The sequence below is a fragment of the Callospermophilus lateralis genome, chromosome 1 (assembly GCF_048772815.1).
Source record: "Callospermophilus lateralis isolate mCalLat2 chromosome 1, mCalLat2.hap1, whole genome shotgun sequence".
Lineage (NCBI taxonomy): Eukaryota > Metazoa > Chordata > Mammalia > Rodentia > Sciuridae > Callospermophilus > Callospermophilus lateralis.
Genome location: NC_135305.1, coordinates 216492467 through 216514303, shown reverse-complemented (window position 1 = coordinate 216514303; position 21837 = coordinate 216492467). Strand labels below are relative to the sequence as shown.

Sequence of the window (21837 nt, the reverse complement as noted above, 5' to 3'; positions counted from 1 at the left end):
GCCCACGCCCCGGGGCGGGGCTGGGGGCGGGGCCCTGCGCTCCGGGGGTGGATGGAGAAACCGGTTGGGCAAGAGTGGGGGTGGGGACGCATCCCTCAGGATGCTCACAAAAGCTTTTCTCCCTTCCCAGTGAAGGATTTCTTTTGCAGGCTCCAACAAGAGAGACTGTTGGTTTTGCTATATAAGTAATATTTGTAGATGAGGACTCTGTTGCCACCAGAACCCAAACAGAAATATTGGATTTATATGTCCTTAATGAGGGTTGATCTCTTTGGAGGAGCCTATTGTTAATTTAATGTTCCTGTAGAAAGGGGGATGTCATCAAGATTTTGTCTGCAACCGGGCCCACATCTGTAACCTCAGCTACTTGAGAGTCCAAGACAGGAGGATGGCAAGTTCAAGACCAGCCTCAGAAACTTTAGAAAAATCCTTTCTCAAAATTAAAAACAAAAAGGGTTTGGGATGTTGTTACGTGTTAGAACATTTGCCTAGCATGTACAAGGCCCTGGGCTCAACTCCCAGTTTTGCAAAAAGAAAAGAATCAGGTTTTCTAAGATTTTGATGACAAAACTTTGAGGCACCTCATGGTGACCTGAAAAATGTGTGTCCTTTAGAAGTGGAAAAAAATTTTTGCAGAGAGGCTATTGAAATAGCCACTTTTGTTTTGGTTTAGGATTTGTGTGTATGTGTGTGTGTGTGTGTGTGTGTGTGTCACTGGGGTTTGAGCCCAAGGTCCTGTGCATGTTAGCTTAGTACTCTACCACTAAACTATATCCTCATCCCTTAAATTTTTTTTGTGTGTGTGTGAGACAGGGGTTCTCTAAATTGCTCACATCAGCCTTAAATTTGAGATTCTCCTACCTTAGCCTCCCAAGTTGCTAGGATTACAAGCATGTACCACCATGTCCAGGTAAAGCCACAGTTCTTAATATCTGCCTCTGTTTTATTATTTATTTATTTTTGGTATTAAGGATTTAACCCAGGGGGCACTTTACCGTTGAGCCACACCCCCTGCCCTTTTTAGTTTTTAATTTGAGGCAAGGTCTCTCTAGGTTGCTTAGGGCCTCACTAAATTCCTGAGGCTGGCCTCAAACTTGCAATCTCCCTGCCTCAGTTTCCCAAGTAACCAGGATTATAAGTTTGCACCATCATGACCAACTGTGTTTTGTTTTATAAGAGGAAAAGATGGTAAATAATAATTAAAAATGGACTATCAAGAAGAAAGGGGGAAAGGATGGAAAGATAAGAGCCTATTACCTCTAGATAGTAGCCTCAAGATAATTAGTCCCTGGGCTGGAGGTATGCCTTAGTGGCAGGCATGTTAAACTCCTGCTTAATATGCAAGAGTTTCCCAGCTTTGATCCCCAGCACTGCAAAATATTTATATAAATGAAATAATAAAATAAAAGATAGTAAGTGGTGGATGTAGCTCAATGGTTTAGCCCTTGCCTAGCATGTTCAAGGCCCTGGGTTTGCTCCCCAGTATATACACACACACTCTCTCTCTCTCTCTCTCTCTCTCTCTCTCTCTCTCGGGCAAATAGTCCCTTTCTTCTGTTTTTTCTTTACCTTTTCTTTTCCTTTCATCAAGTACTGGTGATTGAACCCAAGGCCTTATACATGCTAGATGAGCACTCTACCCTGAGCTACATCCCCACCCTTTTTTGTTTTATTTTGAGACAGGGTCTTCCTAAGTTGGCCAGACCAGCCTGGAACTTATGATTCTCCTCCCTCAAATTCCTGAGTAGCTAGAATTACAGGCTTTGACCACAGCACCTCACCCTATTTTTTTTTTTTTTTTATAAGAATGGTTTGGAGTCAGGCATGACTATAATCCCAGTAATTTCAGAGGCTGAGGTAGGAGGATTGAAAGGTCAAGGCCAGCTTCAGCAACTTAGTGAGACCCTGTCTCAAAATAAAAAGGTCTGGGGATGTAGTTTAGTGGGTTCCCCTGGGTCCAATTTCCAGTATCACACCCCCCACGCACAAAAAAAAAGAAAAAAAAAGACTATTATGATGGGATATCACACCTATGACCATGTGGCAACAATTAAGTACTTTTCCAGGTGAAATTAATGTCCCCAATCAAATGGGAGACTATCCTGGAGGTGGCCTGACCTAACCAGGTGAGCTCCTTCAAAAAGGGTGAAGCAATCAGAGATGAAGAGGAGCAAAGATACTTTCTCTGTTCTCTGTTGCTAGCTTTATTTTTTGGCCTGGGTCTCACTGAATTGCCCAGGCTGGTGTCTATGAGAAACAGGTAGCTGGGATTATAGGCACACCCTACCGCACCCAGCTTCTGCTGTTAGCTTTGATGAAATAAGCAGTCAAGAATTCCACAGCCACACAGAAATAAATTGCCAATAACCTGAGGGAAATTAGAAATATATCTCACTGTTTTCAGTCTCAAGATGAGAATATAGGACTGAGAGTATAGCTCATTGGTAGTAGCATGCATGCGTGGCATGCAAGAGGTCCTGGAATCAATCACTGGCACTAGAAAAATTTTAAAAAGATGGGACTGTACCCTGGCCACATGTGATTTTAGCATTATGACATCCCTGAGCAGAGAACTTGGCTAAACCATACACTTCTAGCCTACAGAAACTGCAAAGTTTACTTTTTTCCCTCCAGTACTAGGGATTGAATCCAAGGTCTCAAGTACGCTAAGCAACTACTCTATCACACAGCCACATCTCCAGCCTAGTTGGTATTATTTTAAGCCACTAGGTTTGTGGCAACCATAGCTACTACAATCTGTAAATTATGGCTTTTCTTTCCAGAGGAGTATTTCAATAAATGAAGATAACATAGTTTTTCCTTTAGAATTTGGATTTTTTTTTCCACTTAAGGTGTTTTCAAATCAAGTTCCTATGAATAATCTTTTATATTTCTCTTGATGAACATGAATTTTGTCATATAGGCCATACATAAGTTCAAATTCAGTGGAAAGGGCTGGGATGCAGCTCAGCAGCAAAATATTTGTCTCACATTCGCAAAGCCCTGGGTTCAATCCCCAGTTCCAAAAAAGACAAAAAAAAAAAAAAAAAAAAAAGACAAAAAAAAAAAAGAACCCCACCAAATTCAGTGGAAAATTCCAAATTCTTTTTTCAAAATATATTGCTTTAAAAAAAAAACAACAAAAAACTCATAGCTGAACATAGTGGTGCAGCTACTCCTGAGGCTGAGGCAGGAAGACCACAAGTTGTAGGACAGCCTAAGCAACTTAGTGAGACTCTGTCTCAAAAAATTAATGGGGTTTGGGATGCAGCTCAGTGGTAAAGCACTATTGGGTACAATTTCTAGTACCAAAAATAATAACAATAAGGACAACAAGAAGCTGTGGGTGTAGCTCACTGGTAGAGTGCACAAGGAAACTGGGTTCAATCCCCCTCCCCAAATTACAAGAACAGCAAGAAACAAAGAAAAATAATTTAGAGCCATCCTTCAGCTATCACAATAAATCCTAAGGTTTCAATGTCTGTATCTAAAAGTCAGTCCTGTTCATCTTGTGCCTTTCTCAGCTTCTGCTCCAGTGTGGCTTGTCCTCAGCTCCGTGGGTTTAGTTGGCCCTGCTTCACATGGGAAACACTGTGTGAGGCTAGGCGACAGGTAGGTGACAGGCACGCAGGAAGCTTTCGGGAGCTCCGGTGGGGAGCTCCGGTGGCGTGAGCTCCCGCCCCTAGGGCGGCCCTTTCAGTCCATCCACATCGCAGGGCGCCGGGCCTCGACCCTAGTCCAACACCGCCCCCACCTGTAGCCCAGCGGAGGACTGTTTCGAAGTTTGACCGTGTCCTCGGGGCCCGTTTCTGTCTAGTCCTAACGCAGAATAGGCCTCAGGGCCGTGATGGGGATGATGGGGAGTAGGATTTTTCCGCCGGCACGGATCCAGAACGGAGGAAGCCCCCGGCCCCGCCGAGGAGTGGGCGGAAGTGACGTCGTAAGACGTGCCCCTCTCTTCCGCCGGCGGCGGCGCTTGTCAAAGACCTGCTTAGCCTGGTGGTGGTCGGTCCGTGCTTTCTTTGAGACGCTCGCGTGCAGCCGAGGGTCCGGGTGTGGGAATGAGGCGACACTGACAGGTCTCACCCCGGCTCCGAGGAGCCTCGGTGGAAAGGCCTTGCCCGCTCCTCTTCTGTCCGCCGGGGCCGCGAGTCCGGCCGCTGGTCCCCGGGAGGAGCGGGTTGGAAAGTGTCGTTATACTGCGTCGTCGGAGTGACCGCATTCACCCAGCTCCCCTCTTCAAAAGGCTCCAGGGAACCTTTCTCACTTATTTTCCAGAAGGAATTTTTTTTCCTGTCGAATCATAGATTCTGGCCCCGCGTCCTCCGTCCTCAAGGACCTAGCGATCCCACACGTTCTGGTGAGCCCTGGGTGAAAGGCGGTCAGAAACGGGGGAGGGTCTTCCTTTTCTTATGCAAACAAATATTTCACCTGAGAATATGACTTTGTCTTTGCGAGCCTGTGTTCATTTTTGCCACATGATGTTAAGGTGGGAAGATACAGATACTGTCTTAGGCGCGTTTCCCTGGGTGACTACCGCAAGCGGTTGTAGACTGCGGGTCTTTCCGCTCTCTTTATCTGAGGTTTTGGGTCTGTACATCCCTACAGAGCTTCAAAACCAGGACCTACAAGGAGAAAGAATGGAGATTTTATTACGCTCACCCCCACCCCCACCCCCACCCCTGTTTTTTCTTTTGTGTGCTTGAGATGGAACCCAGGCCCTTGTGAATGCTAGGCAAGCGCTTTACCGCTAGATTTAATCTCCAACCTACAACTAATCGAATTGACCTTTAACAGGGTAAATTCTTAAACATACTCATAATTTAAACACCTAGAGTTGGTAAAAGGGGAGAGAGTATATTGAGAGGGATTGATATTTACATTGAGAACAAGACAAGAGTAGGATTTGATGGTTAGATCATTGAGGTAGGGTAAGAAGATTTTAGGAGATGGAAACTTCATGAACAAAATCCCAGAGCAATTGAGAGCCTAGAGCAGTTCCTGAACTGAGGAAAGGGAGTTGGCTAAAGCTGAGCACAGAGAGGGAGAGTGCTGGAAGACTAGAGTGAGATAGGACCAGAAAAATGACTGGGTTATATTGTGAGGCTGTGGAGACTTATGAAATGGTTTAAGCAGGGAAGTGATTTGAATATATATCTGACTATAATGGAATTCAGGAAATGAAAGAGTGAAGGTAGAGTCAAGATAGCAACTTACGACGAATAAGTTTTAAATATGATTGTAGTAACATACTTAGATGATTGTTACAGAACAGAAAATAATAAAATAATTTGCAAAGTTGTTTTGTTTTTTGATTTGAGATGGGGTCTTAGCATAGGCTGGGCTAAAGTGATATTTCTACCTCAGCCTCCCAAGTAGCTACAGGTGTGTACCACTGCAACTGACTTTTTTCTTTTCTGTACTGAGGATTGAACCCATTGCTTTAACATTGAACCACATCCCAGCCCTTTTAATTTTTTTATTTAGAGACAGAATTTCACTAAATTGCTTAGGACCTCATTAAGTTGCTAAGGCTTACCTCAAACTATTTGCACCCACCCAGCCTATTTGCAAGTTTTAAATAAGGTGAAATTGCCAGACTCTTTTTATCCTTTCATCTCTTCATGCACTCTTCATGCATAGTGTGTGGATGGTTGATCAAGGGAAAATGAAAAAGTTCATCCAGCTCTTGGAAAATTGCAAACTGAAGGAGGACACAAGCATTTAACCAAGGAAATAAATATTTTGGAAGTAAAGCACAATATTATTTTGTTGTGTATTTGTATGGGAGTTGGTGAAAGTAAGGAGAGTGCTAAGTAAACAGAACTAAACAACTATACACATTGTAGAATTAGTCATGCTGAAAAGGAATGGAATATCAGGTAACAGAAGCCTATTATAAATTAGCTGTTGAGATTTCTAGGGTGAAAGGCATACATCAAGTATTACTGGCAGTTTTCACACTAGTGCTCTTTTTTTGGAAAAAAGAAAGCTAGAGGAGGAGTCTGATCTCCAATTCATGACTGACAGAAAAAAATTAATACTGTATGTTGAAATGCAACATATAATAGGAGAAATTATGAATGTTGGGTTTTTGTTTTGACTTTGTTTTTGTTTTCAGTACTGAGAGTTGAATCCAAGGGCACTCCACCACTGAGCTACATCCTCAACCCTTTATTTTTTATTTTTTTTTTATTTTGAGACAGGGTGTCACTAAATTTCCTGGTCTCAAACTTGCCATCTTCCTGCCTCGGCCTTCCAAGACTCTGGAATTACAGGCATGTGCCACCATGCCCAGCCAAAATGGAGAAGCCACGGCTTAAGCAATGGTGCATGCCTGAAATCCCAGCAACATATGGAAAGCTAATGTAGGGGAATCACAAGTTTGAGGCCACCCTGGGGAATTTAGTGAGACCCTGTCTCAAAAAATAAAAAAAAAAAAAAACTGGACATATAGCTCAATGGTACAGCACCCCTGGATTCATTTTTACCCTAGTACTGCAATAAAAATAAAAACTCCATTTTAACCTGGGTTTTTTCCCTCCAGTGCTAGAGTGGCCCTGAGTCAATCCCCAGTACTCCCCCCCCAAAAAATTCCAAACCTCTAAATAGGTTTCTATGTTGCTCCATGGTTTTACCTGTGTTTATACATTTTCCATCTTTCCTCCATCCTATATGGGCTGGAGGGCAGATCAAGTGTATATACTTTCCTGGGAACTGTTAACTGTGAATTTTCCCTTGGGCCAGGTAGCTGCCCTTTTAATTATGGGACCTATTGGAGTCTAAGCTATCTAAAATCCAATAATCCAGCCAGGCATGGTGGTGCATGCCTATAATCCCAGCAGCTGAAGTAGGAGGATCGAGAGTTCAAATCAAGCCTTAGCAATTTAGTGAGGCCCCTAGGCAACTGAGCAATACCCTGTATCTAAATTAAAAAAAAAAAAAAAAAAAATATATATATATATATATATATATATATATATATATATATATATATATAAATAAAGGACTGGGGATGTGGCTTAGTAGTTAGCACCCTGGGTTCAATCCCTAGTGTCAAAAATAAAATAAAATCCAAAATTCCTGTCAGGTACAGGTGTACACTGTTCTGTTGTTTGTTGGTCTTATTATATTTGTGTAAGTACTTTTATTGATTTAAAATATAGAGGCTCATACACTCACCACATAAACCACACTTCTCCCAAACATGATAAAAATTGATACCCACATCAGTCTATGTGGGTATAAACAGGGAAAGAACACTACCCTCTGATATCCCACACAACATCAGCCTGGCCCAGAATTTCACTGTTGGTGACATATCACTTTAGAGGAAATCACTCCATTTGCTAATATCTTGCTATTGAAGATGATTTCATCCCTGTAACAGGTTTTCCTTTAATTCAGTAGAACTTTCACCTTGGGATTGCTCATGGGCAGTCTCGCCAAAGGTACAAATTGGATATGGGACATTTCTGCTATTTATTTATTTTAGATACTGGGAATTGAACCCAGGGGTACTCTAGCATTAAGCTGCACCCCCAGCCCTTTCTTAAAATCTTGAGACAGAATCTTGCAAAGTCACCTGGACTGACAATCCTCCTGTCTCCTAAATTGCTGGGATTACAGGCACACACAACTGTGTTGACTCTTCCTTTCATTTAGATTCTCTTATGTTGTTCCTGAGCTTGCTGGTTGATCCATCATCCTATTAAACTCTTTGCTGTCTGTCAAAATGCACTACACTCCATGCCTGTAGGGAAATCTGCTATTAGGGTTTGAATTTGGAATGTCCCCTAAAACCTCATGTGTTGAAGGTAACGCAGTATTATTCAGAGGTAAGGCTTTTAGAAAATGATTGGATCATGAAGGCACAAGCCCCCTCAGTGGATTAATTCATTTGATAGATTAATAATTTGAAAGGATAACTGGGTGGTAACTGTAGCCAGGTGGAGCATGGTTGGACTAAGTAAGTCATGAAGGGTGTGCCCTTAGGGACTGTATCTAGTTCTTGGTATCTCTCTCTCAGAATAACTTTAAAATATGATTGTGGAAACATAGACTTTGATCAGTGTTGTGATCAAAGTGATTTTGATCAAAGTTTTTTCATTCATTTTCCTAGATTAAAAACTTTTTTTGAATATCATGAGCTCTGTAATGTTTTTGAACAATCAATAAAAAAATAAATAAAAAATAAACTTTTTTTGAGAGAAGAGAGAGAGAGAAAATTTTTTAATATTTATTTTTCAGTTTTTGGTGGACACAACATCTTTATTTTATTTTATGTGGTGCTGAGGATGAACCCAGTGCCCCGCCCATGCCAAGCGAGCTTGTTACCACTTGAGCCACATCCCCAGCCCGATTAAAAACTTTTAAAATTAAAAACTTTATTAAATTGTATTCAGAGTGAGGAGTGAGGATTCCCATGATGTCCATACACAAGTCATGGAAGACCTAATTAATCCTTTCCCTTTCCTCCACTATCTTGTCTCATTTTTCTAAGTGGGCTTCTAGGCAAAAGCCATGCAACTCCAGGTTTCTAGGAACTGGAAGTACCCAGGCCCTCATTGTGGGCTTGGAACTCAGGCCTGAAGCTCTTCCTTTCCTCTGCTATGATGTGTTGGAGTGGCATCTTTCTGTCCTGGAGTCACACTTTGCTCTTGGGACTCTCAAACCCAGATCCTGGATGAACTGGATAGTTTCCAAAGAGCATCTGTCAATCCTCCCATCCTTGCTGCGTCCAGTTCAAAGTCAGAGAGGTAGGATGTCCTATTGTTGCAAAATCTTCCTGTTCAGGCTATCATATCCATTGCCCTTTTCTTCCAATCTCTGAATCTCACTGTTAACATCTGAGCAAGGCCCTAGGGGGTAGATTTGCTGAATGACCCATGGGCTGCCTGCTCTGTTTCCCTCTCCCCACTCAGCTTCTTTGCGTGTCCTATGGATTTCTTCAGGGTTCCCCTTGGAACCTCAGCCTATCTTCTGAGGAGCCCACTATTGCCAAGCCAGAATTCTAAGAGTAAACGTCTTCTACCATCCCTAAGACTTACCCAGAGGATGTTTGTTGCCAGGGAACATATTTTAGGTTGCTCTTTTCCCTCAAGCTCACAGACAAGGTGGGTGTTCATCTGCAGAGGAGGAGGGAGATGATGTCAAGATCAAGAGATCCTGGCTAGCTCCCTGCTTTAGCTGAAGAAACGACCCTGCATTCTCAAGGCTCTGGTTTAGAGCCGAGGAATGTAACCACACATGATATAGGTAGAACACAGGCTCTCTGGATGTTTGTTTAATAAGGGAGGGGTATCGAGTTTGAGAAGTGGCATCAGACAGTGAAGAAACAAGAAGTTGTCCTTCTCATGAGGTACATTAAATGGTTGGCTCACTTTTTTGTGAGGGGAGGTAAAGCCAGTACTGGTGATTATACCTGGGGCACTTAACCAGTGAGCAACTTCCCCAGCCATTTATTAAATATTTTTTATATTGAGACAAGGTCTCAATTTCATAGGGCCTCAATAAGTTTCTGAAGCTGGCCTTGAACTTGAAATCCGCCTGCCTCTTCCTTCTGTGTCGCTGGGATTACAGGCATATGCCATCATTCCTAGCAACCCACTTTCATTTTAATAGTATATACAGAAGATCAGAATCTGGCTCCCCAATTACTGGTTTAGGGATCTTGAACAAACCACTTGAAACCTGCATTCAGTTTTCTTCACAGCTATATGATGAAGCTGGCAACCCTGTGATGAAGAAAGGGTAGCAAAAATCAGGGAAGATGGCCTTTCCTATGCCTCTGCCCTTGGTAAAATGTAAAGAACTATTCAGCTGGAAGGGGAGATAGTTCCTGGATACTGGGAACCCACAGGTCCTCTTTTTCCAGCAAGAGAGACTAAGTATCCCAAGTTTGCACATCAGTCTCTGTTCACAGTGACATCTGGGGTGATGAATAAGACCTTCTTGGTAGGGTTCCTTCCTAGTCTTCTTCCCTCCCCCATCTTCGGGTTTTCACTTTAGGGGAAAAGAAATTTTACAGGTCCCAGGATAATTCTGAATGTGAATGAGGGCTCTGAGCTATTGATTCCTAAGAAAGGATATTTCTGCTGGGAGAAACCTTCCTCAGTGCATAGCCATTTAAGAATGCTGACAAATTTGTATTCACCAAACCTACTGCAGGCTGCAATAGAGGCACCTAGGCCAGTCCAATCAAGAGTTTTGACCAACTTAACATTGCTAGAACCTAGTCATTTCTTCATCTCTTAATTTACTGCAGGTTATGGCATGTTTAATGAATTCTTGAGTATTTGATCAAAGCATAGTGAAAAAAAATTCATCCTAAAGCTATTCTTAGGGAACTTGTAACCTAGTGGAGTAGATTGTCATCTAACTACACAAATAAATGTATAAGTCAAATTGATTGAATGTTCTGAAAGTGAAGTAGAGGTTAGTGTGATTTTTGTCTATCTTTACAAGGCAATAGGAAAAGGTAAGAACCGAGAGGGATTTTTAAGCAGAGACTGAAAAACAAAAAGGTAACATTGAGAGGGAGGGGAGTACCAGGAGGGAAAAGTGTCTTGTGAGTTGACTGAGTTCATTTCTTTCTTTCTTTTTTTATCTTTTCTTTCTTTCTTATACTGGGGATTGAACTCAGGGGGCACTTAACCACTGAGTCACATCCCCAGCCCTTTTATGTGTTTTATTTAGAGACAGGGTCTCACTGAGTTGCTTAGACCCTCACTAAGTTGCTGAGACTGGCTTTGAATTCATGATGCTCCTGCCTCAGCATTCTTCAAGGGTTTCTCCCTTCAAGACTTCTTTTCTATTGCTGGGTTAAAAAAAAAAAAAAAAACTAAAGAAAGGATCTATTCTTTAATATGTTACTGACAGGAAAAATAAGTGATATTTATTCCAATGCCATAAATCAAGGGAAAATAGAAGAAAACATGAAAGTGTTTTCATTTCACAAATTTCCAATTTGTGAAATGAAATTCAAGGAGTTCATCAGAATCAGGTTGAACACTGGTAAGTTCTCCATAAAAAGCCTCTTATGTTAATTATCAATCTCAGTAAATATTTGTATTCACAAACACAGTGTCAAATTCTGTTTGAGTGGATAGCTGAAGTTCAACCTTCTACCCAAACTCTACCTCTGATCTCCTGAAGGGATGTTCTGAGGTGGTGGGCGTGGTAAGATGGCTGATTGTAGGAACATGCTCCCTTTGTTGCACTTCTTTATACTGAAACATTTTCCTTGAGTAGACCCCATACTTATGAATGCTGCTGCTACTTATGAACTATTTGCAAATGTATAGATGGTGGTGCCAACAGAAGCGCAACTAGCAGAAAGACAGTTGGTGTGACCTCATGTTTATAGATGGTTGTTAAGTGCCACATACTTGGTTTATACTGCTCTGGATTTTGGCCATTCCTGTTCTAATCAAGGAACTCATCTCAGTGATGGCCTGGCAAAGTATAACCACAGAGCTTTTCAGGGATGGAGGGTCTTCATTCACTAACCTATTTGTTTTACTACCTTCATGAAGAGAATGTCTTCTGGGCCCTTAACATCAATTGGTGAAGGGGAGCCATTTTCACATATAAATATAGTACAATCACATATAAATTCAGTACAATCTTCCTTTATCTCTAGGATTCCTTCTTTTTTATTATGCCAGGAAATCTCTTGCATTATCAGTCTCACTAACTGTAAGATCACCATTGAGTGCAGGTTTATCATCTAATTAAACTATTATCTAACTATTAGCTAATATGTGGGATCCAGATGTCTATTAAGTGGCCCCACATCAATGAATATGGCCCTATTTAGTTTTACCTTCCACTGTCCTTGGTCTTGACATCCTTAGCATCCATTCTTATACTTGTTTTGTGATTTTCCTCTGATATTATTTCCAGATTGGGATTATTTAGTTGCGTGAGCTTTTCTTCTTACATTATATTATATATCTATATCCCTGGATTTTTACTGGTGTTTACTCTAGTGACAACAGCAGATCATGGTTTATCTTGAAAATGTACATTTCTTTCCAAGATCTCAGGCCCAGTTGAGATTATCACAGGGTTTTCATTGAGAGTAGGTTGCCTCTTTAGATACTAAGGACAACCTACCTGCCTGGTTAGTGGGTCTCAGACTGTCTTGGGGGTTTAAGATTGACTTTTCTCAAGGTCCAACAACATGTCTCCATTCCAAGTTTCAGATTCTTATTCTACCTGATTGAATTGCAAATTTTTAAAATTTAGCAGTTTCTCCATGCCAAACATTCACACCAACAAGCCATATAATCTCCCTCATGACATTTATCACCATGGAGAAATAAAGTCACATCTTTCTGAAATTTCTCTACCTATAAAATGAGAGTTTTATAGTTTTCCTGGTGGGCAGCATGGCTCACCATCCTTTTTATGACTCTAGGTGATTCAGGATACTCTAGCATTGTATGGTAGAAACGTGTATGTGAATTTTACTGAATATGCAATTATATGGGAATTTCATTTTAGAAAGGAGTGACTTCTAGTCATGCAAGTGTACAAATTATGGTCAGCTCTGGATTACCATGCTTTCTCTCTTTTCCAGGAGTTCTTTCTAGGGACTCACTCTGCCTTCATGAAGAAAAGATAAAGACATCAAGGATGTTGACTGACTACCTGACACACTATTATCAGGTATACAGAAGCAGTGTCCCCCATAATGACATACCTGCTCCAACATGTAGACACATTTCCTTTTAGGCAGATTTGTCTCCACACCTTCTTCAGTGAGGTCAATAGAGCCTCACTGAAGGGCTGAGTCCCCAGCTAGTTTTCCCCAGGAAATGGAGCTTCTCATATTAGCAAGGTGTTACCTTGAAAATCTCCCTCATTGTTCAGTGATTAGCAACTGATCAAGACACTCCAAGTTCTGAGTGCATGTTTGTTTGCTTTGACAGATGATAGGAAGAAGAAAATGTGTTCTTCTAAAGACTTATTCATTCACACTGATTATGAAGCATATACAGTACCCTCAAGTACTTCAGAAGAAAAAAGTAAGATGAGAACAGCTTCCAGGCAGGTTGTAGTGAGATCAATTCATGTGTCAGAAGGGCCATTAAAGCCACATGACCAGAGGTGATCAGCCTTAAAGTGAGGTGGATAGAGAGAAGAGTTCCCAGGACCACTGAACCCTTGGTAGACAATGGAAGCCCTCAGATCCCTGTGTAGGCATTGGTCTCACTTCCTCATTCTCTTGTGAACATTAGTGGAGATGTTTTATTGTACTTGTTTCTCAGGTTGGCATGTGTGTAATGACATTATGTATACAAAGTGCTAAAAGGTTCAATCATTTAGGAAGTAAAATGAAATGAAGAATTATCCTTATTGGTAAAAAAAAAAAATCCCAATGATTCTGAAACAATAATACATCAGATTCGTCTGGAGGGCTTATTGAAAGATGCACAAGAGCCAGGTGCGGTATCTCACACCTGTCATTTTAGCACCTCAGAAGGCTGAGGCTAGAGGATCATGAGTTCAAAGCCATATTATTGTATATATAATTTATGACTTAATGATTGTTTTTTTTTTTCAAGAACTTGGTGACCTTTGAGGATGTGGCTGTGAACTTCACCCGAGAGGAGTGGATTTTATTGGATCAAATGCACAGAGACCTATACAGAGATGTGATGTTGGAGAACTACCAGAACCTGGCCTCAGTAGGTAAGACTGCCATCATCCTTGTAGCTTAGGGAAGATGGGTGTTCTGTACTTGTACACTGATGCTGCAGCACAGTGATGTCAACTCTGACTATGTTGGAAAATAACAGGGGCATAGTCTCTGCTTAATACATTTTAATCTAATGTTATGGTTCTCAAAATGTGAGCCAAGATGAACATATCACCATGACGTCGTTAGAAATATGTTAGTAGTCTCCTTTGACATACAATTATGTCATTGGGTAGATCCTTGTTGTGCTTTTTTTTTTTTTAAACCAAGGATTGAACACAGGGGATCTTAACCATTGAGCCACATCCTCAGCCATTTTATTTTTTATTTTGAGACAAGAACTCACTAAGTTGATGAGGATGGCTTTGACTCACAATCCTCTAGCCTCAGCCTTTTGAGGCACTGGAATAACAGGCTCAGTGAGCTACTGTGCCTGATTCTCATGCGTCTTTTTTTTTTTTTTTTTTAGTTGTAGATGTACACAATACCCTTATTTTATTTATCTATTTATCTATTTATTTATTTTTATGTGGTGCTGAGGATTGAACCCAGTGCCTCACACATGCTAGTAGCTCAGTATGTATGAGACCCTGGGTTCAGTCCTACCACTGAGCCATAACCCCAGTCCTTGTGCATCTTTTTTTTTTTTTTTTTTTGGTGCTGGGGATTGAACCCAGGGCCTTGTGCATGCAAGGGCACTCTACCAACTGAGCCATACCCCAGCCCTCATACTTTTTATAAACTTTTTAATAAACCCTCTGGATGAATCTGATGTATCATTGTTTCAGAATCATTGGGATAGTTTTTTACCAATAAGAATAAAGATCTCTTCATTTCACTTCCTAAATGATTGAAACTTTTAGCCCTTTGTATACATAATCATTAATTTGGGTTTCAGGGGTCAGGTATAACCTGTGTTTTGGGAGCACAAAGGTACTACTTGCATTTTTAACCCCTCTGAAATAATTTAACTGTTTTAATTAGAAGCAACATTCCTGAATAATGTGAAGATTTATGATCTCTTGCATCAGTTTCTTCTATTAATGCATTTTTCCCCATGTACAGGTTGTCAGCTCATCAAACCTAGTCTGATCTCTTGGTTGGAGAAAGAAACAGATTTGTGGGCAGTGCAGAGAGGAGATCTCCAAGGTGAGTGTGAAGGAAACTGTTTAAGATGCACTTGATTTCAGAATGTTGAGGTCATATATCTGAGAATATCTTCAGCTTCCCATCTTCATCTACTTTTTGTCTACTACAGATTTTCTTATAATTTCACAAAAAAACCTACTCTATTTCTTCTTGAAGTATATCATTTTGATGTATGCTATGTGTCTAGATCTTGGATATTTTTTTTTAAAGAGAGAGAGGGAGAGAATTTTAATATTTATTTTTTAGTTTTCGGCGGACATAACATCTTTGTTTGTATGTGGTGTGAGGATCGAACCCAGGCCACATGCATTCCAGGCCAGTGGGCTACTGCTTGAGCCACATCCCCAGCCCTAGATCTTGAATATTTTCTATACCTGATAATATTAATCTTGGGACTGGGAGAATAGCTCAGTATATATGAGACCCTGGGTTCAGTCCCTAGCACCACCAAACACACACACACACACACACACACACACACACACACATTCATTCTGTTTACCATTTGCTTTAATTTTCAAGGAATCAATTTAATAAACTATTTAAAATTATTTTCATCCATAGCTCTGAAAAATTTTTAATCATGTTAAAATTCCCAACTTTTCTTTTTTAAAATTTTAAAATTTTTGTTTTGTTTTTTGTGCTGCTGGGGTGGTACATACCCAGGACCTTGCACATGTGAGGCAACACTCTACCACTAAGCTATATCCCCAGCCCTTTTTATTTGTTTTGAGATATGGTCTCACTTAGTTGCCCAGGATGGCCTTGATCCTCCTGCCTTAGCTTCCTGAGTAACTAGAATTACAAGTATGAGCTATTGGGCCTTACTTAAGTTTTCAAAATTTTAAGCTAGTTTAATTTAAAAACAAATAAAAATCATTTCTATCTTTCTGGGGATGTAGTTCAATGATAAATTGCTTGCCTGGCCTGGATTCAATGCCTCATACTGAAAGGAAAACACACACAAATAAAAGGAAGAAAAGAAAGAAAAAAAAAGAGTCAGCTTTAATGTTGTGTATGTGTGTGTGTTTTGCTGGGGATGGAACCCAGGGCTTCATGCATTCTAACTAAGCACTTTACCATTGAGCTATATACCCAGTTGTATTATTTGTAACTCCTTCAGTATGCCATTTCTTTCTCCAATTGTTAATTTTGTTTTTCTGTCTATTTTCAGAATGTGAAATGAGACTTAGTACCAGTGAGTCCATGCTTAAGCAGGAGTTTTTGAGGGGACAAACCTGCATTGGGATACAAATGGTAAGTTTAACAGGGGATGTCTCTTATTTTCTGTATTCATAGAAGATTACAAATTCCATTTTAGAAAATCAGTCCAAATGAGAGAGGCATGAGAAAAGTAGCATTCACCTTAGGGAGAGAAATGTCTGGAGACATATTCTGAATATAATGAATTTAAGAGTGCCCTAAATGTCTCATGAAACCTGTTGATTTAGAGTTTACAGTATACATCCTTCTTAACAGTCTAAGATTAGAGAATGGCACAGGCTTCTGGCAGTATTTTACTATTGCTCAATTAGAAAGCAAACATGATAAACTGAGTATGGTAGTGCACACCTGTATTTCCAATACTTAAATGATTGAGGCAGGAAGATTTCAAGTTCCAGGGCAGCCTGGTCAACTTAGCAAGACTCTTTCAAAATAAAATTAAAGGATTTGGGTTGAGGATGTAGTTCAATTTTGGAGTGCTTACCAACTATATGCAAAGCCCTGGGTTCCATCCCCCACTCCCCCCTGCCAAAAAAAGACAGGAACTATATAAATGTAACACAATGGGGGAGAATCATTATCATCCTCAAAATGATATACTTTAATCAGTATTTGTCCACATATCAACAGGGAAGAAGCAATAGTGTTGGTGAACTCTATGACTATAACCAACCTGAAGAAGTCTGTCATGAACATTCTTTTTTCAAGACACACATGAGAGTTCAAAATGTAGGGAGAAGTTATGATTGTGATCAGTATGGAAAAGATTTCCTTACTCTGCACATGAAAACTTCTATTGGAGATAAACTTACTGAGTTTAATGAATGTGGAAAAACCCTCAGCCCAACTCCAAATGTTGCGTATAAGAGAACATGCACACAAGAGAAACCCTTTGATTGTAGTGACTATGGGAAGGCCTTCATGAATCAGTCATACCTTCAGGCCCTAATGGGAACTCACAGTGAAGAAAAACTCTGTGAATGGAATGAATATGGGGGCAGTTTTATTATATCCACAAATCTTGCTATGCATATAGAAAGTCTCAATGTAAAAAATCCCTATAGATGTAAGGAATGTGGAAAAAGTTTTAGATATCCTGCTTACCTTAATAAGCACATGCGAACCCACACTGGAGAAAAACCCTATAAATGTTTAGAATGTGGGAAAGCTTTTGCTCAGTATTGGGGACTTTCTCAACATGTACGAATTCACAGTGAAGAAAAGCCCTATGAATGTAAGGAATGTGGGAAGTCTTTCACTGTTTCTTCATACCTAACTAAACATGTAAGAATTCATAATGAAGAAAAACCCTATGAATGTAAGGAATGTAGAAAATCCTTTGGAAATCCTTCATACCTTAAAAAACACATTCAAATTCACACAGGACTAAAACCGTATAAATGTAATGAATGTGGAAAAGCCTTCACTCAATCCTCAGGCCTTACTAAACATGTACGATCTCACAGTGGAGAGAAGCCCTATGAATGTAAGGAATGTGGGAAAGCCTTCACCACGTCCACTTGCCTCATTGCACATATAAGAACTCACACTGGAGAGAAGCCCTTTGTTTGTAAAGAATGTGGAAAAGCCTTTGCTAGATCTTTTTGCCTTATTGAACATATAAGAACTCATGCTGGAGAGAAACCCTATAAGTGTGAAGAATGTGGGAAAGCTTATACTGCTTCTTCAGACCTAAACAGACATGTAAGAATTCATACTGGAGAACATCCCTATAAATGTAAGGAATGTGGAAAAGCCTTTGCTTATTACTCAAATCTTTCTGTACATCAAAGGACTCACACAGGAGAGAAACCTTATGAATGTAAGATATGTGGGAAAGTCTTTACATATTCCTCAAGTCGCAATAATCACATACGAACTCACAAAGCCCAATAACTATAGATATATAAGGAAGGTGGGAATGTTTGTTTTCTACATACCTTAATAGTCATATGTTATTCCACAGTGGTGGAAAACTATGAATGTAAACAATGCAACAAAGCCTTCAGTTACTCTGATTTCTTTTTAGTACAGGAACAATGTCACACTGGAGAGAAACCCAATGAATGTAAGGTGTAAGCCAACTCCTGATTTTGAGAATTCAGAAGTTCATTTGCAAAATATTTTGTACTTGCAATTACATATCATCAGTAAGATGTACATTTTATTGTCCTTGATTAGTGATACTATGTTTGATAATTAGTTAAAATATTGACCATCAGAGAACTCTATTTTAAATATAGACTTTTCCTTGTGAATAAGAAAGTGATTTGTAGGTTGCTATTTTGATATTCAGAGCATATTATCCCCCAATAACCTTGTTTATTTTTTGAGCAGCCAAGAGTCGCCTGCAGTGAGTAAAATTCTCAATTTTTTTTAAACATGTGTTGTGGTTTATTTTCAAGGCAAGTTTTTACGATGGGATATCTAGGTAAAAGTATATATTTTTAATTTCATCATACATGAATGTTTTTCTTTCCACATATATTGTGCCATAGGCAATTTCTGAATCAACTTTTATTTAATTTTTAATATTTATTTTTTAGTTATAGGTGGACACAATATCTTTATATTTATGTGGTACTGAGGATTGGACACACTGCCTCACACATGCCAGGCCAGCACTCTACCTCTGAGCTACAACCCCAGCCCCCTGGATCAAATTTTTAGAAATTTGTTTAAAGCCTATTCTTTAATAAGGAACAGATTTTAGTTTAATTCCTAGGCACTCATTTACAAAAGGAAAATCAATGTCCTCTTCACTTTTGTTTTTCAATGCTGGGGATCAAACCCAAGGCCTCATACAGGCCAGGCAAGTGCTCTGCTCTACCACCACACCATCCACAGCCCTTCTCTTCACTTTTATCCTAAGGAAGAATACTCAACTGATTGACTTTAGCCCTAATTTTACATGTGACCCTAATCCTGTGTTTACTATTTCTCTAAATATTGTCAATGTGTCCTCTTATTGATGATAATCCTTGGGACACTGATAATCTTGCCACCACCATTGAGCTCTGTAGGCCAAAATATTTTTATTGCTAATATGTTCCACCTGCCCAAGACATCTGATGTGGCCTTATGGTCTTTGATGGTTAAGGGCTATTCACTTGATTTCTGCTAATATGGGTTCTCATCAGCAGCACTGAAATTGGGGAAAATATCTCAGTCATACCTGATATATAAAGGAGTATAAACACAGAGCTTTTCAAGGATAGAAGTTCTCCCATCACTGATCTGTTTCTGAATACCTTTATGAAGACAGTGCCTTCTGAGTTCTCCATATAGGCTAATTAAGGAGGGCAGCGCTAATCACATAACAAATTTAGGAGCTGGACATGTCTGTAATCCCAGTAACTAGGGAAACCTAGTTGTGGTGCATGACTGTAATCCCAGTAACTAGGGAAACCAAAGCAGGAGAATCTCAAGTTCAAGACCAGCCTCAGCAATTTAACAAGACCCTGTCTCAAACTTTTAAAAACATTTAAATGGCTGGTGATGCAACTCAGTGAAAAAGCACACCTGAGTTCAATTCCCAGTACCACCAAAAAGAAAAAAAATTCAGTACAACATCCCTATACCTCTAGGATACTTTCCTTCATATTATGCCAGGGAATCTCTTTGGCATATCACCCCCACTCACTGTAGGTCACCACTGAGTTTAAGTTCAAGTCATCCAAACAATTTAACTGTAAAAAGCAGCACCCAGGTCCATGAGCTTATATATGAAATCCTGTTGTTTTCCTATTTCAATAGTTGGCCCTGTCTAGTGTTATATTCCACAATTCTGGGTCTAACATCCTTAGAATCCCTTCTCATACATGTTTCTTGTTTTTCTTATGACATATATTACCCCAATGGGAATTAATTTATTATGTGAGCTTTTTTCTTTTGCTTGATGTTATACATTTGTGCCTCTGGGTTTTGCACTGGTTATGACTAGTGGCAGCTGCAGGCAGTTGTGGTGCATCTTGAGGGAAATGTTATTTCCTTCTGTTAGTGCAAGAGGACTGGGCTAGATGTAAACTTTACAAACCAGCCCAGCACGGCTTTTATTCAGGAATGGAATGATGCCTCTGACTGACCCATTTTCCTGGTGGAAAATGAGCCATTGGCCAAAGCAGGGTGGGTGTTAGGCTTATATGGTTACACTAGAGGTGAATCAATTAATGAGCATGTCAGTTTGGGCTATCCTTACTAGGCCAGATGGAAGGTATGGGGTTAGTGGATGTGGGGTCAGTGGTCAGTACCCGGGATTTATCTTTACTGGGCCAGATGGTGGGTGGGGGTCAGTTTAGGGTGGGATCAATGCTTTGGCTTCTTCTCAGAAACTGTCATTTCAAACTGGATGGAAATTTCCTCCCCAGGGCCTGTCTTGTCACTGGGAAAGACAGTGACTCCTTCACTTCTTCTCCCCAGGCCACATTATTCTGGGGTTTGTCTTTTTCAATACCTAACACCTTCCATGAGAATTTAACATGGGTTTCAAGCAGAGGAATGCAGAAACAAAGGGACAAGTTTCCCACCTTCACCATTTGCTCTTCATTCACATTGTGATGGTATCTAGAGATGAGGGTCTTTGAGGGACGTGATTAAGTCACAAGGGTTCCACCCCCACAGTGTTATTAATAAACTGTAAAAGAGACTACAGGGAGCCATCTGGACCTTCCATTTCCTCTGCCTTATGAGGACAAAACATTTATCCTTCTCACCCCTTCCAACTTTTCTGCATTGTGAAGACACAATATTTTTTCTTTTTTGCCCATCTGTCATTTGAAGATATGGCAGTAGGCACCATCTTGGAAGCAAAGGGCAGGGGTCACGTTCCTGGTGACTTAAACACTCAAACCTGCCACCCAGGGATGTGTTGCACGCAACTAAAACACTTGGGGGTCACTCCAGGGGAACTGGGCTGCCTGAAATAACCACACGAGAGAGAGAAATACCTTTTTCTTTGGGGGTGCTGAGACAGCTCTTCTGACATAAAGGGTCCGCAGAAAGAGAAAGAGTGAGTGCATCCTGATCCCTTTTATTGAGGAGAAGCCATTCAAATGAGGCAAGGGGTCAGGTTTCAGAGGATTGAGTCTAGCTTCATGATGTCTGCTGTCAGCAGGTTGTCTGACATCTAGGAAGGCCACACTCAAAGGCAAAGCAAGAGAAGGGGACACACAAATTTCCATGGAACATTTTATCCCAAACAGGGCAAGGGTTAATATCCCAAAGGAACAGGTGAGGGTAGCTCCTTCCCTGGGGATGTAGGAGGACATGCCCATGCACAAAGACACATTTGCATTTTCTCAACCCTAAAGATCAGGGCTACTATCTTGGTTACTTAAACAACCAGATCACAGGGTGACCGACAGTGCCACACTGATCAAAAGGGGAGGCAAACACTGGTCACATGCTATGTCTACCTTCCACAGGCAGGCCCTCAATAAATAGACACTGAATCTTTGGGTACCATCATCAGGAAGATTTCTTAGACCCTTAAAGTTAAAAGGAGGGGATAGGTTGGGGATGTAGTTAAGTAAAAGAGCACTTGCCTAGCAGGAGCTCAGCCCTGGGTTGCAAATAAAATAATTTAAAAATATAAGAGGATATGTGGGGTGCTAATTATTCTGTAGTCCAGTAGACAGGGGCCATTTCAGGATGCAATTGTCAAGAGACACCTGATCCCTGTCTCTCTCCTCTTTTACTCTTATAAGCTAGAGAAACTAAAGACCTAGGCTCTAGCCCTTGAAGACTACAACAAATAA

The 21837-nt window shown here is 40.5% G+C and overlaps 1 protein-coding gene across 1 annotated transcript; it reads left to right on the top strand.

Annotated features, from left to right (window-relative positions):
- Positions 1-3974: 3974 nt before the first annotated feature.
- On the top strand, positions 3975-20055 carry LOC143394649 (uncharacterized). Its single transcript, XM_076849324.2, has 6 exons — positions 3975-4360; positions 12587-12675; positions 13575-13701; positions 14774-14857; positions 16032-16114; positions 16712-20055. The coding sequence occupies exons 2-6, from the start codon at positions 12643-12645 to the stop codon at positions 17975-17977; spliced, it is 1593 nt and encodes a 530-aa protein (XP_076705439.2). The 5' UTR covers positions 3975-4360; positions 12587-12642; the 3' UTR covers positions 17978-20055.
- Positions 20056-21837: the final 1782 nt, after the last annotated feature.

Coding starts and splice junctions, on each gene's coding strand:
- LOC143394649 (XM_076849324.2), top strand. CDS start 12,643: ATGTTGACTGACTACCTGACACACTATTATCAG. Junction 12,676..13,574: donor ACCTGACACACTATTATCAG/GTATACAGAAGC, acceptor TTTTTTTTCAAG/AACTTGGTGACCTTTGAGGA. Junction 16,115..16,711: donor CCTGCATTGGGATACAAATG/GTAAGTTTAACA, acceptor ACATATCAACAG/GGAAGAAGCAATAGTGTTGG.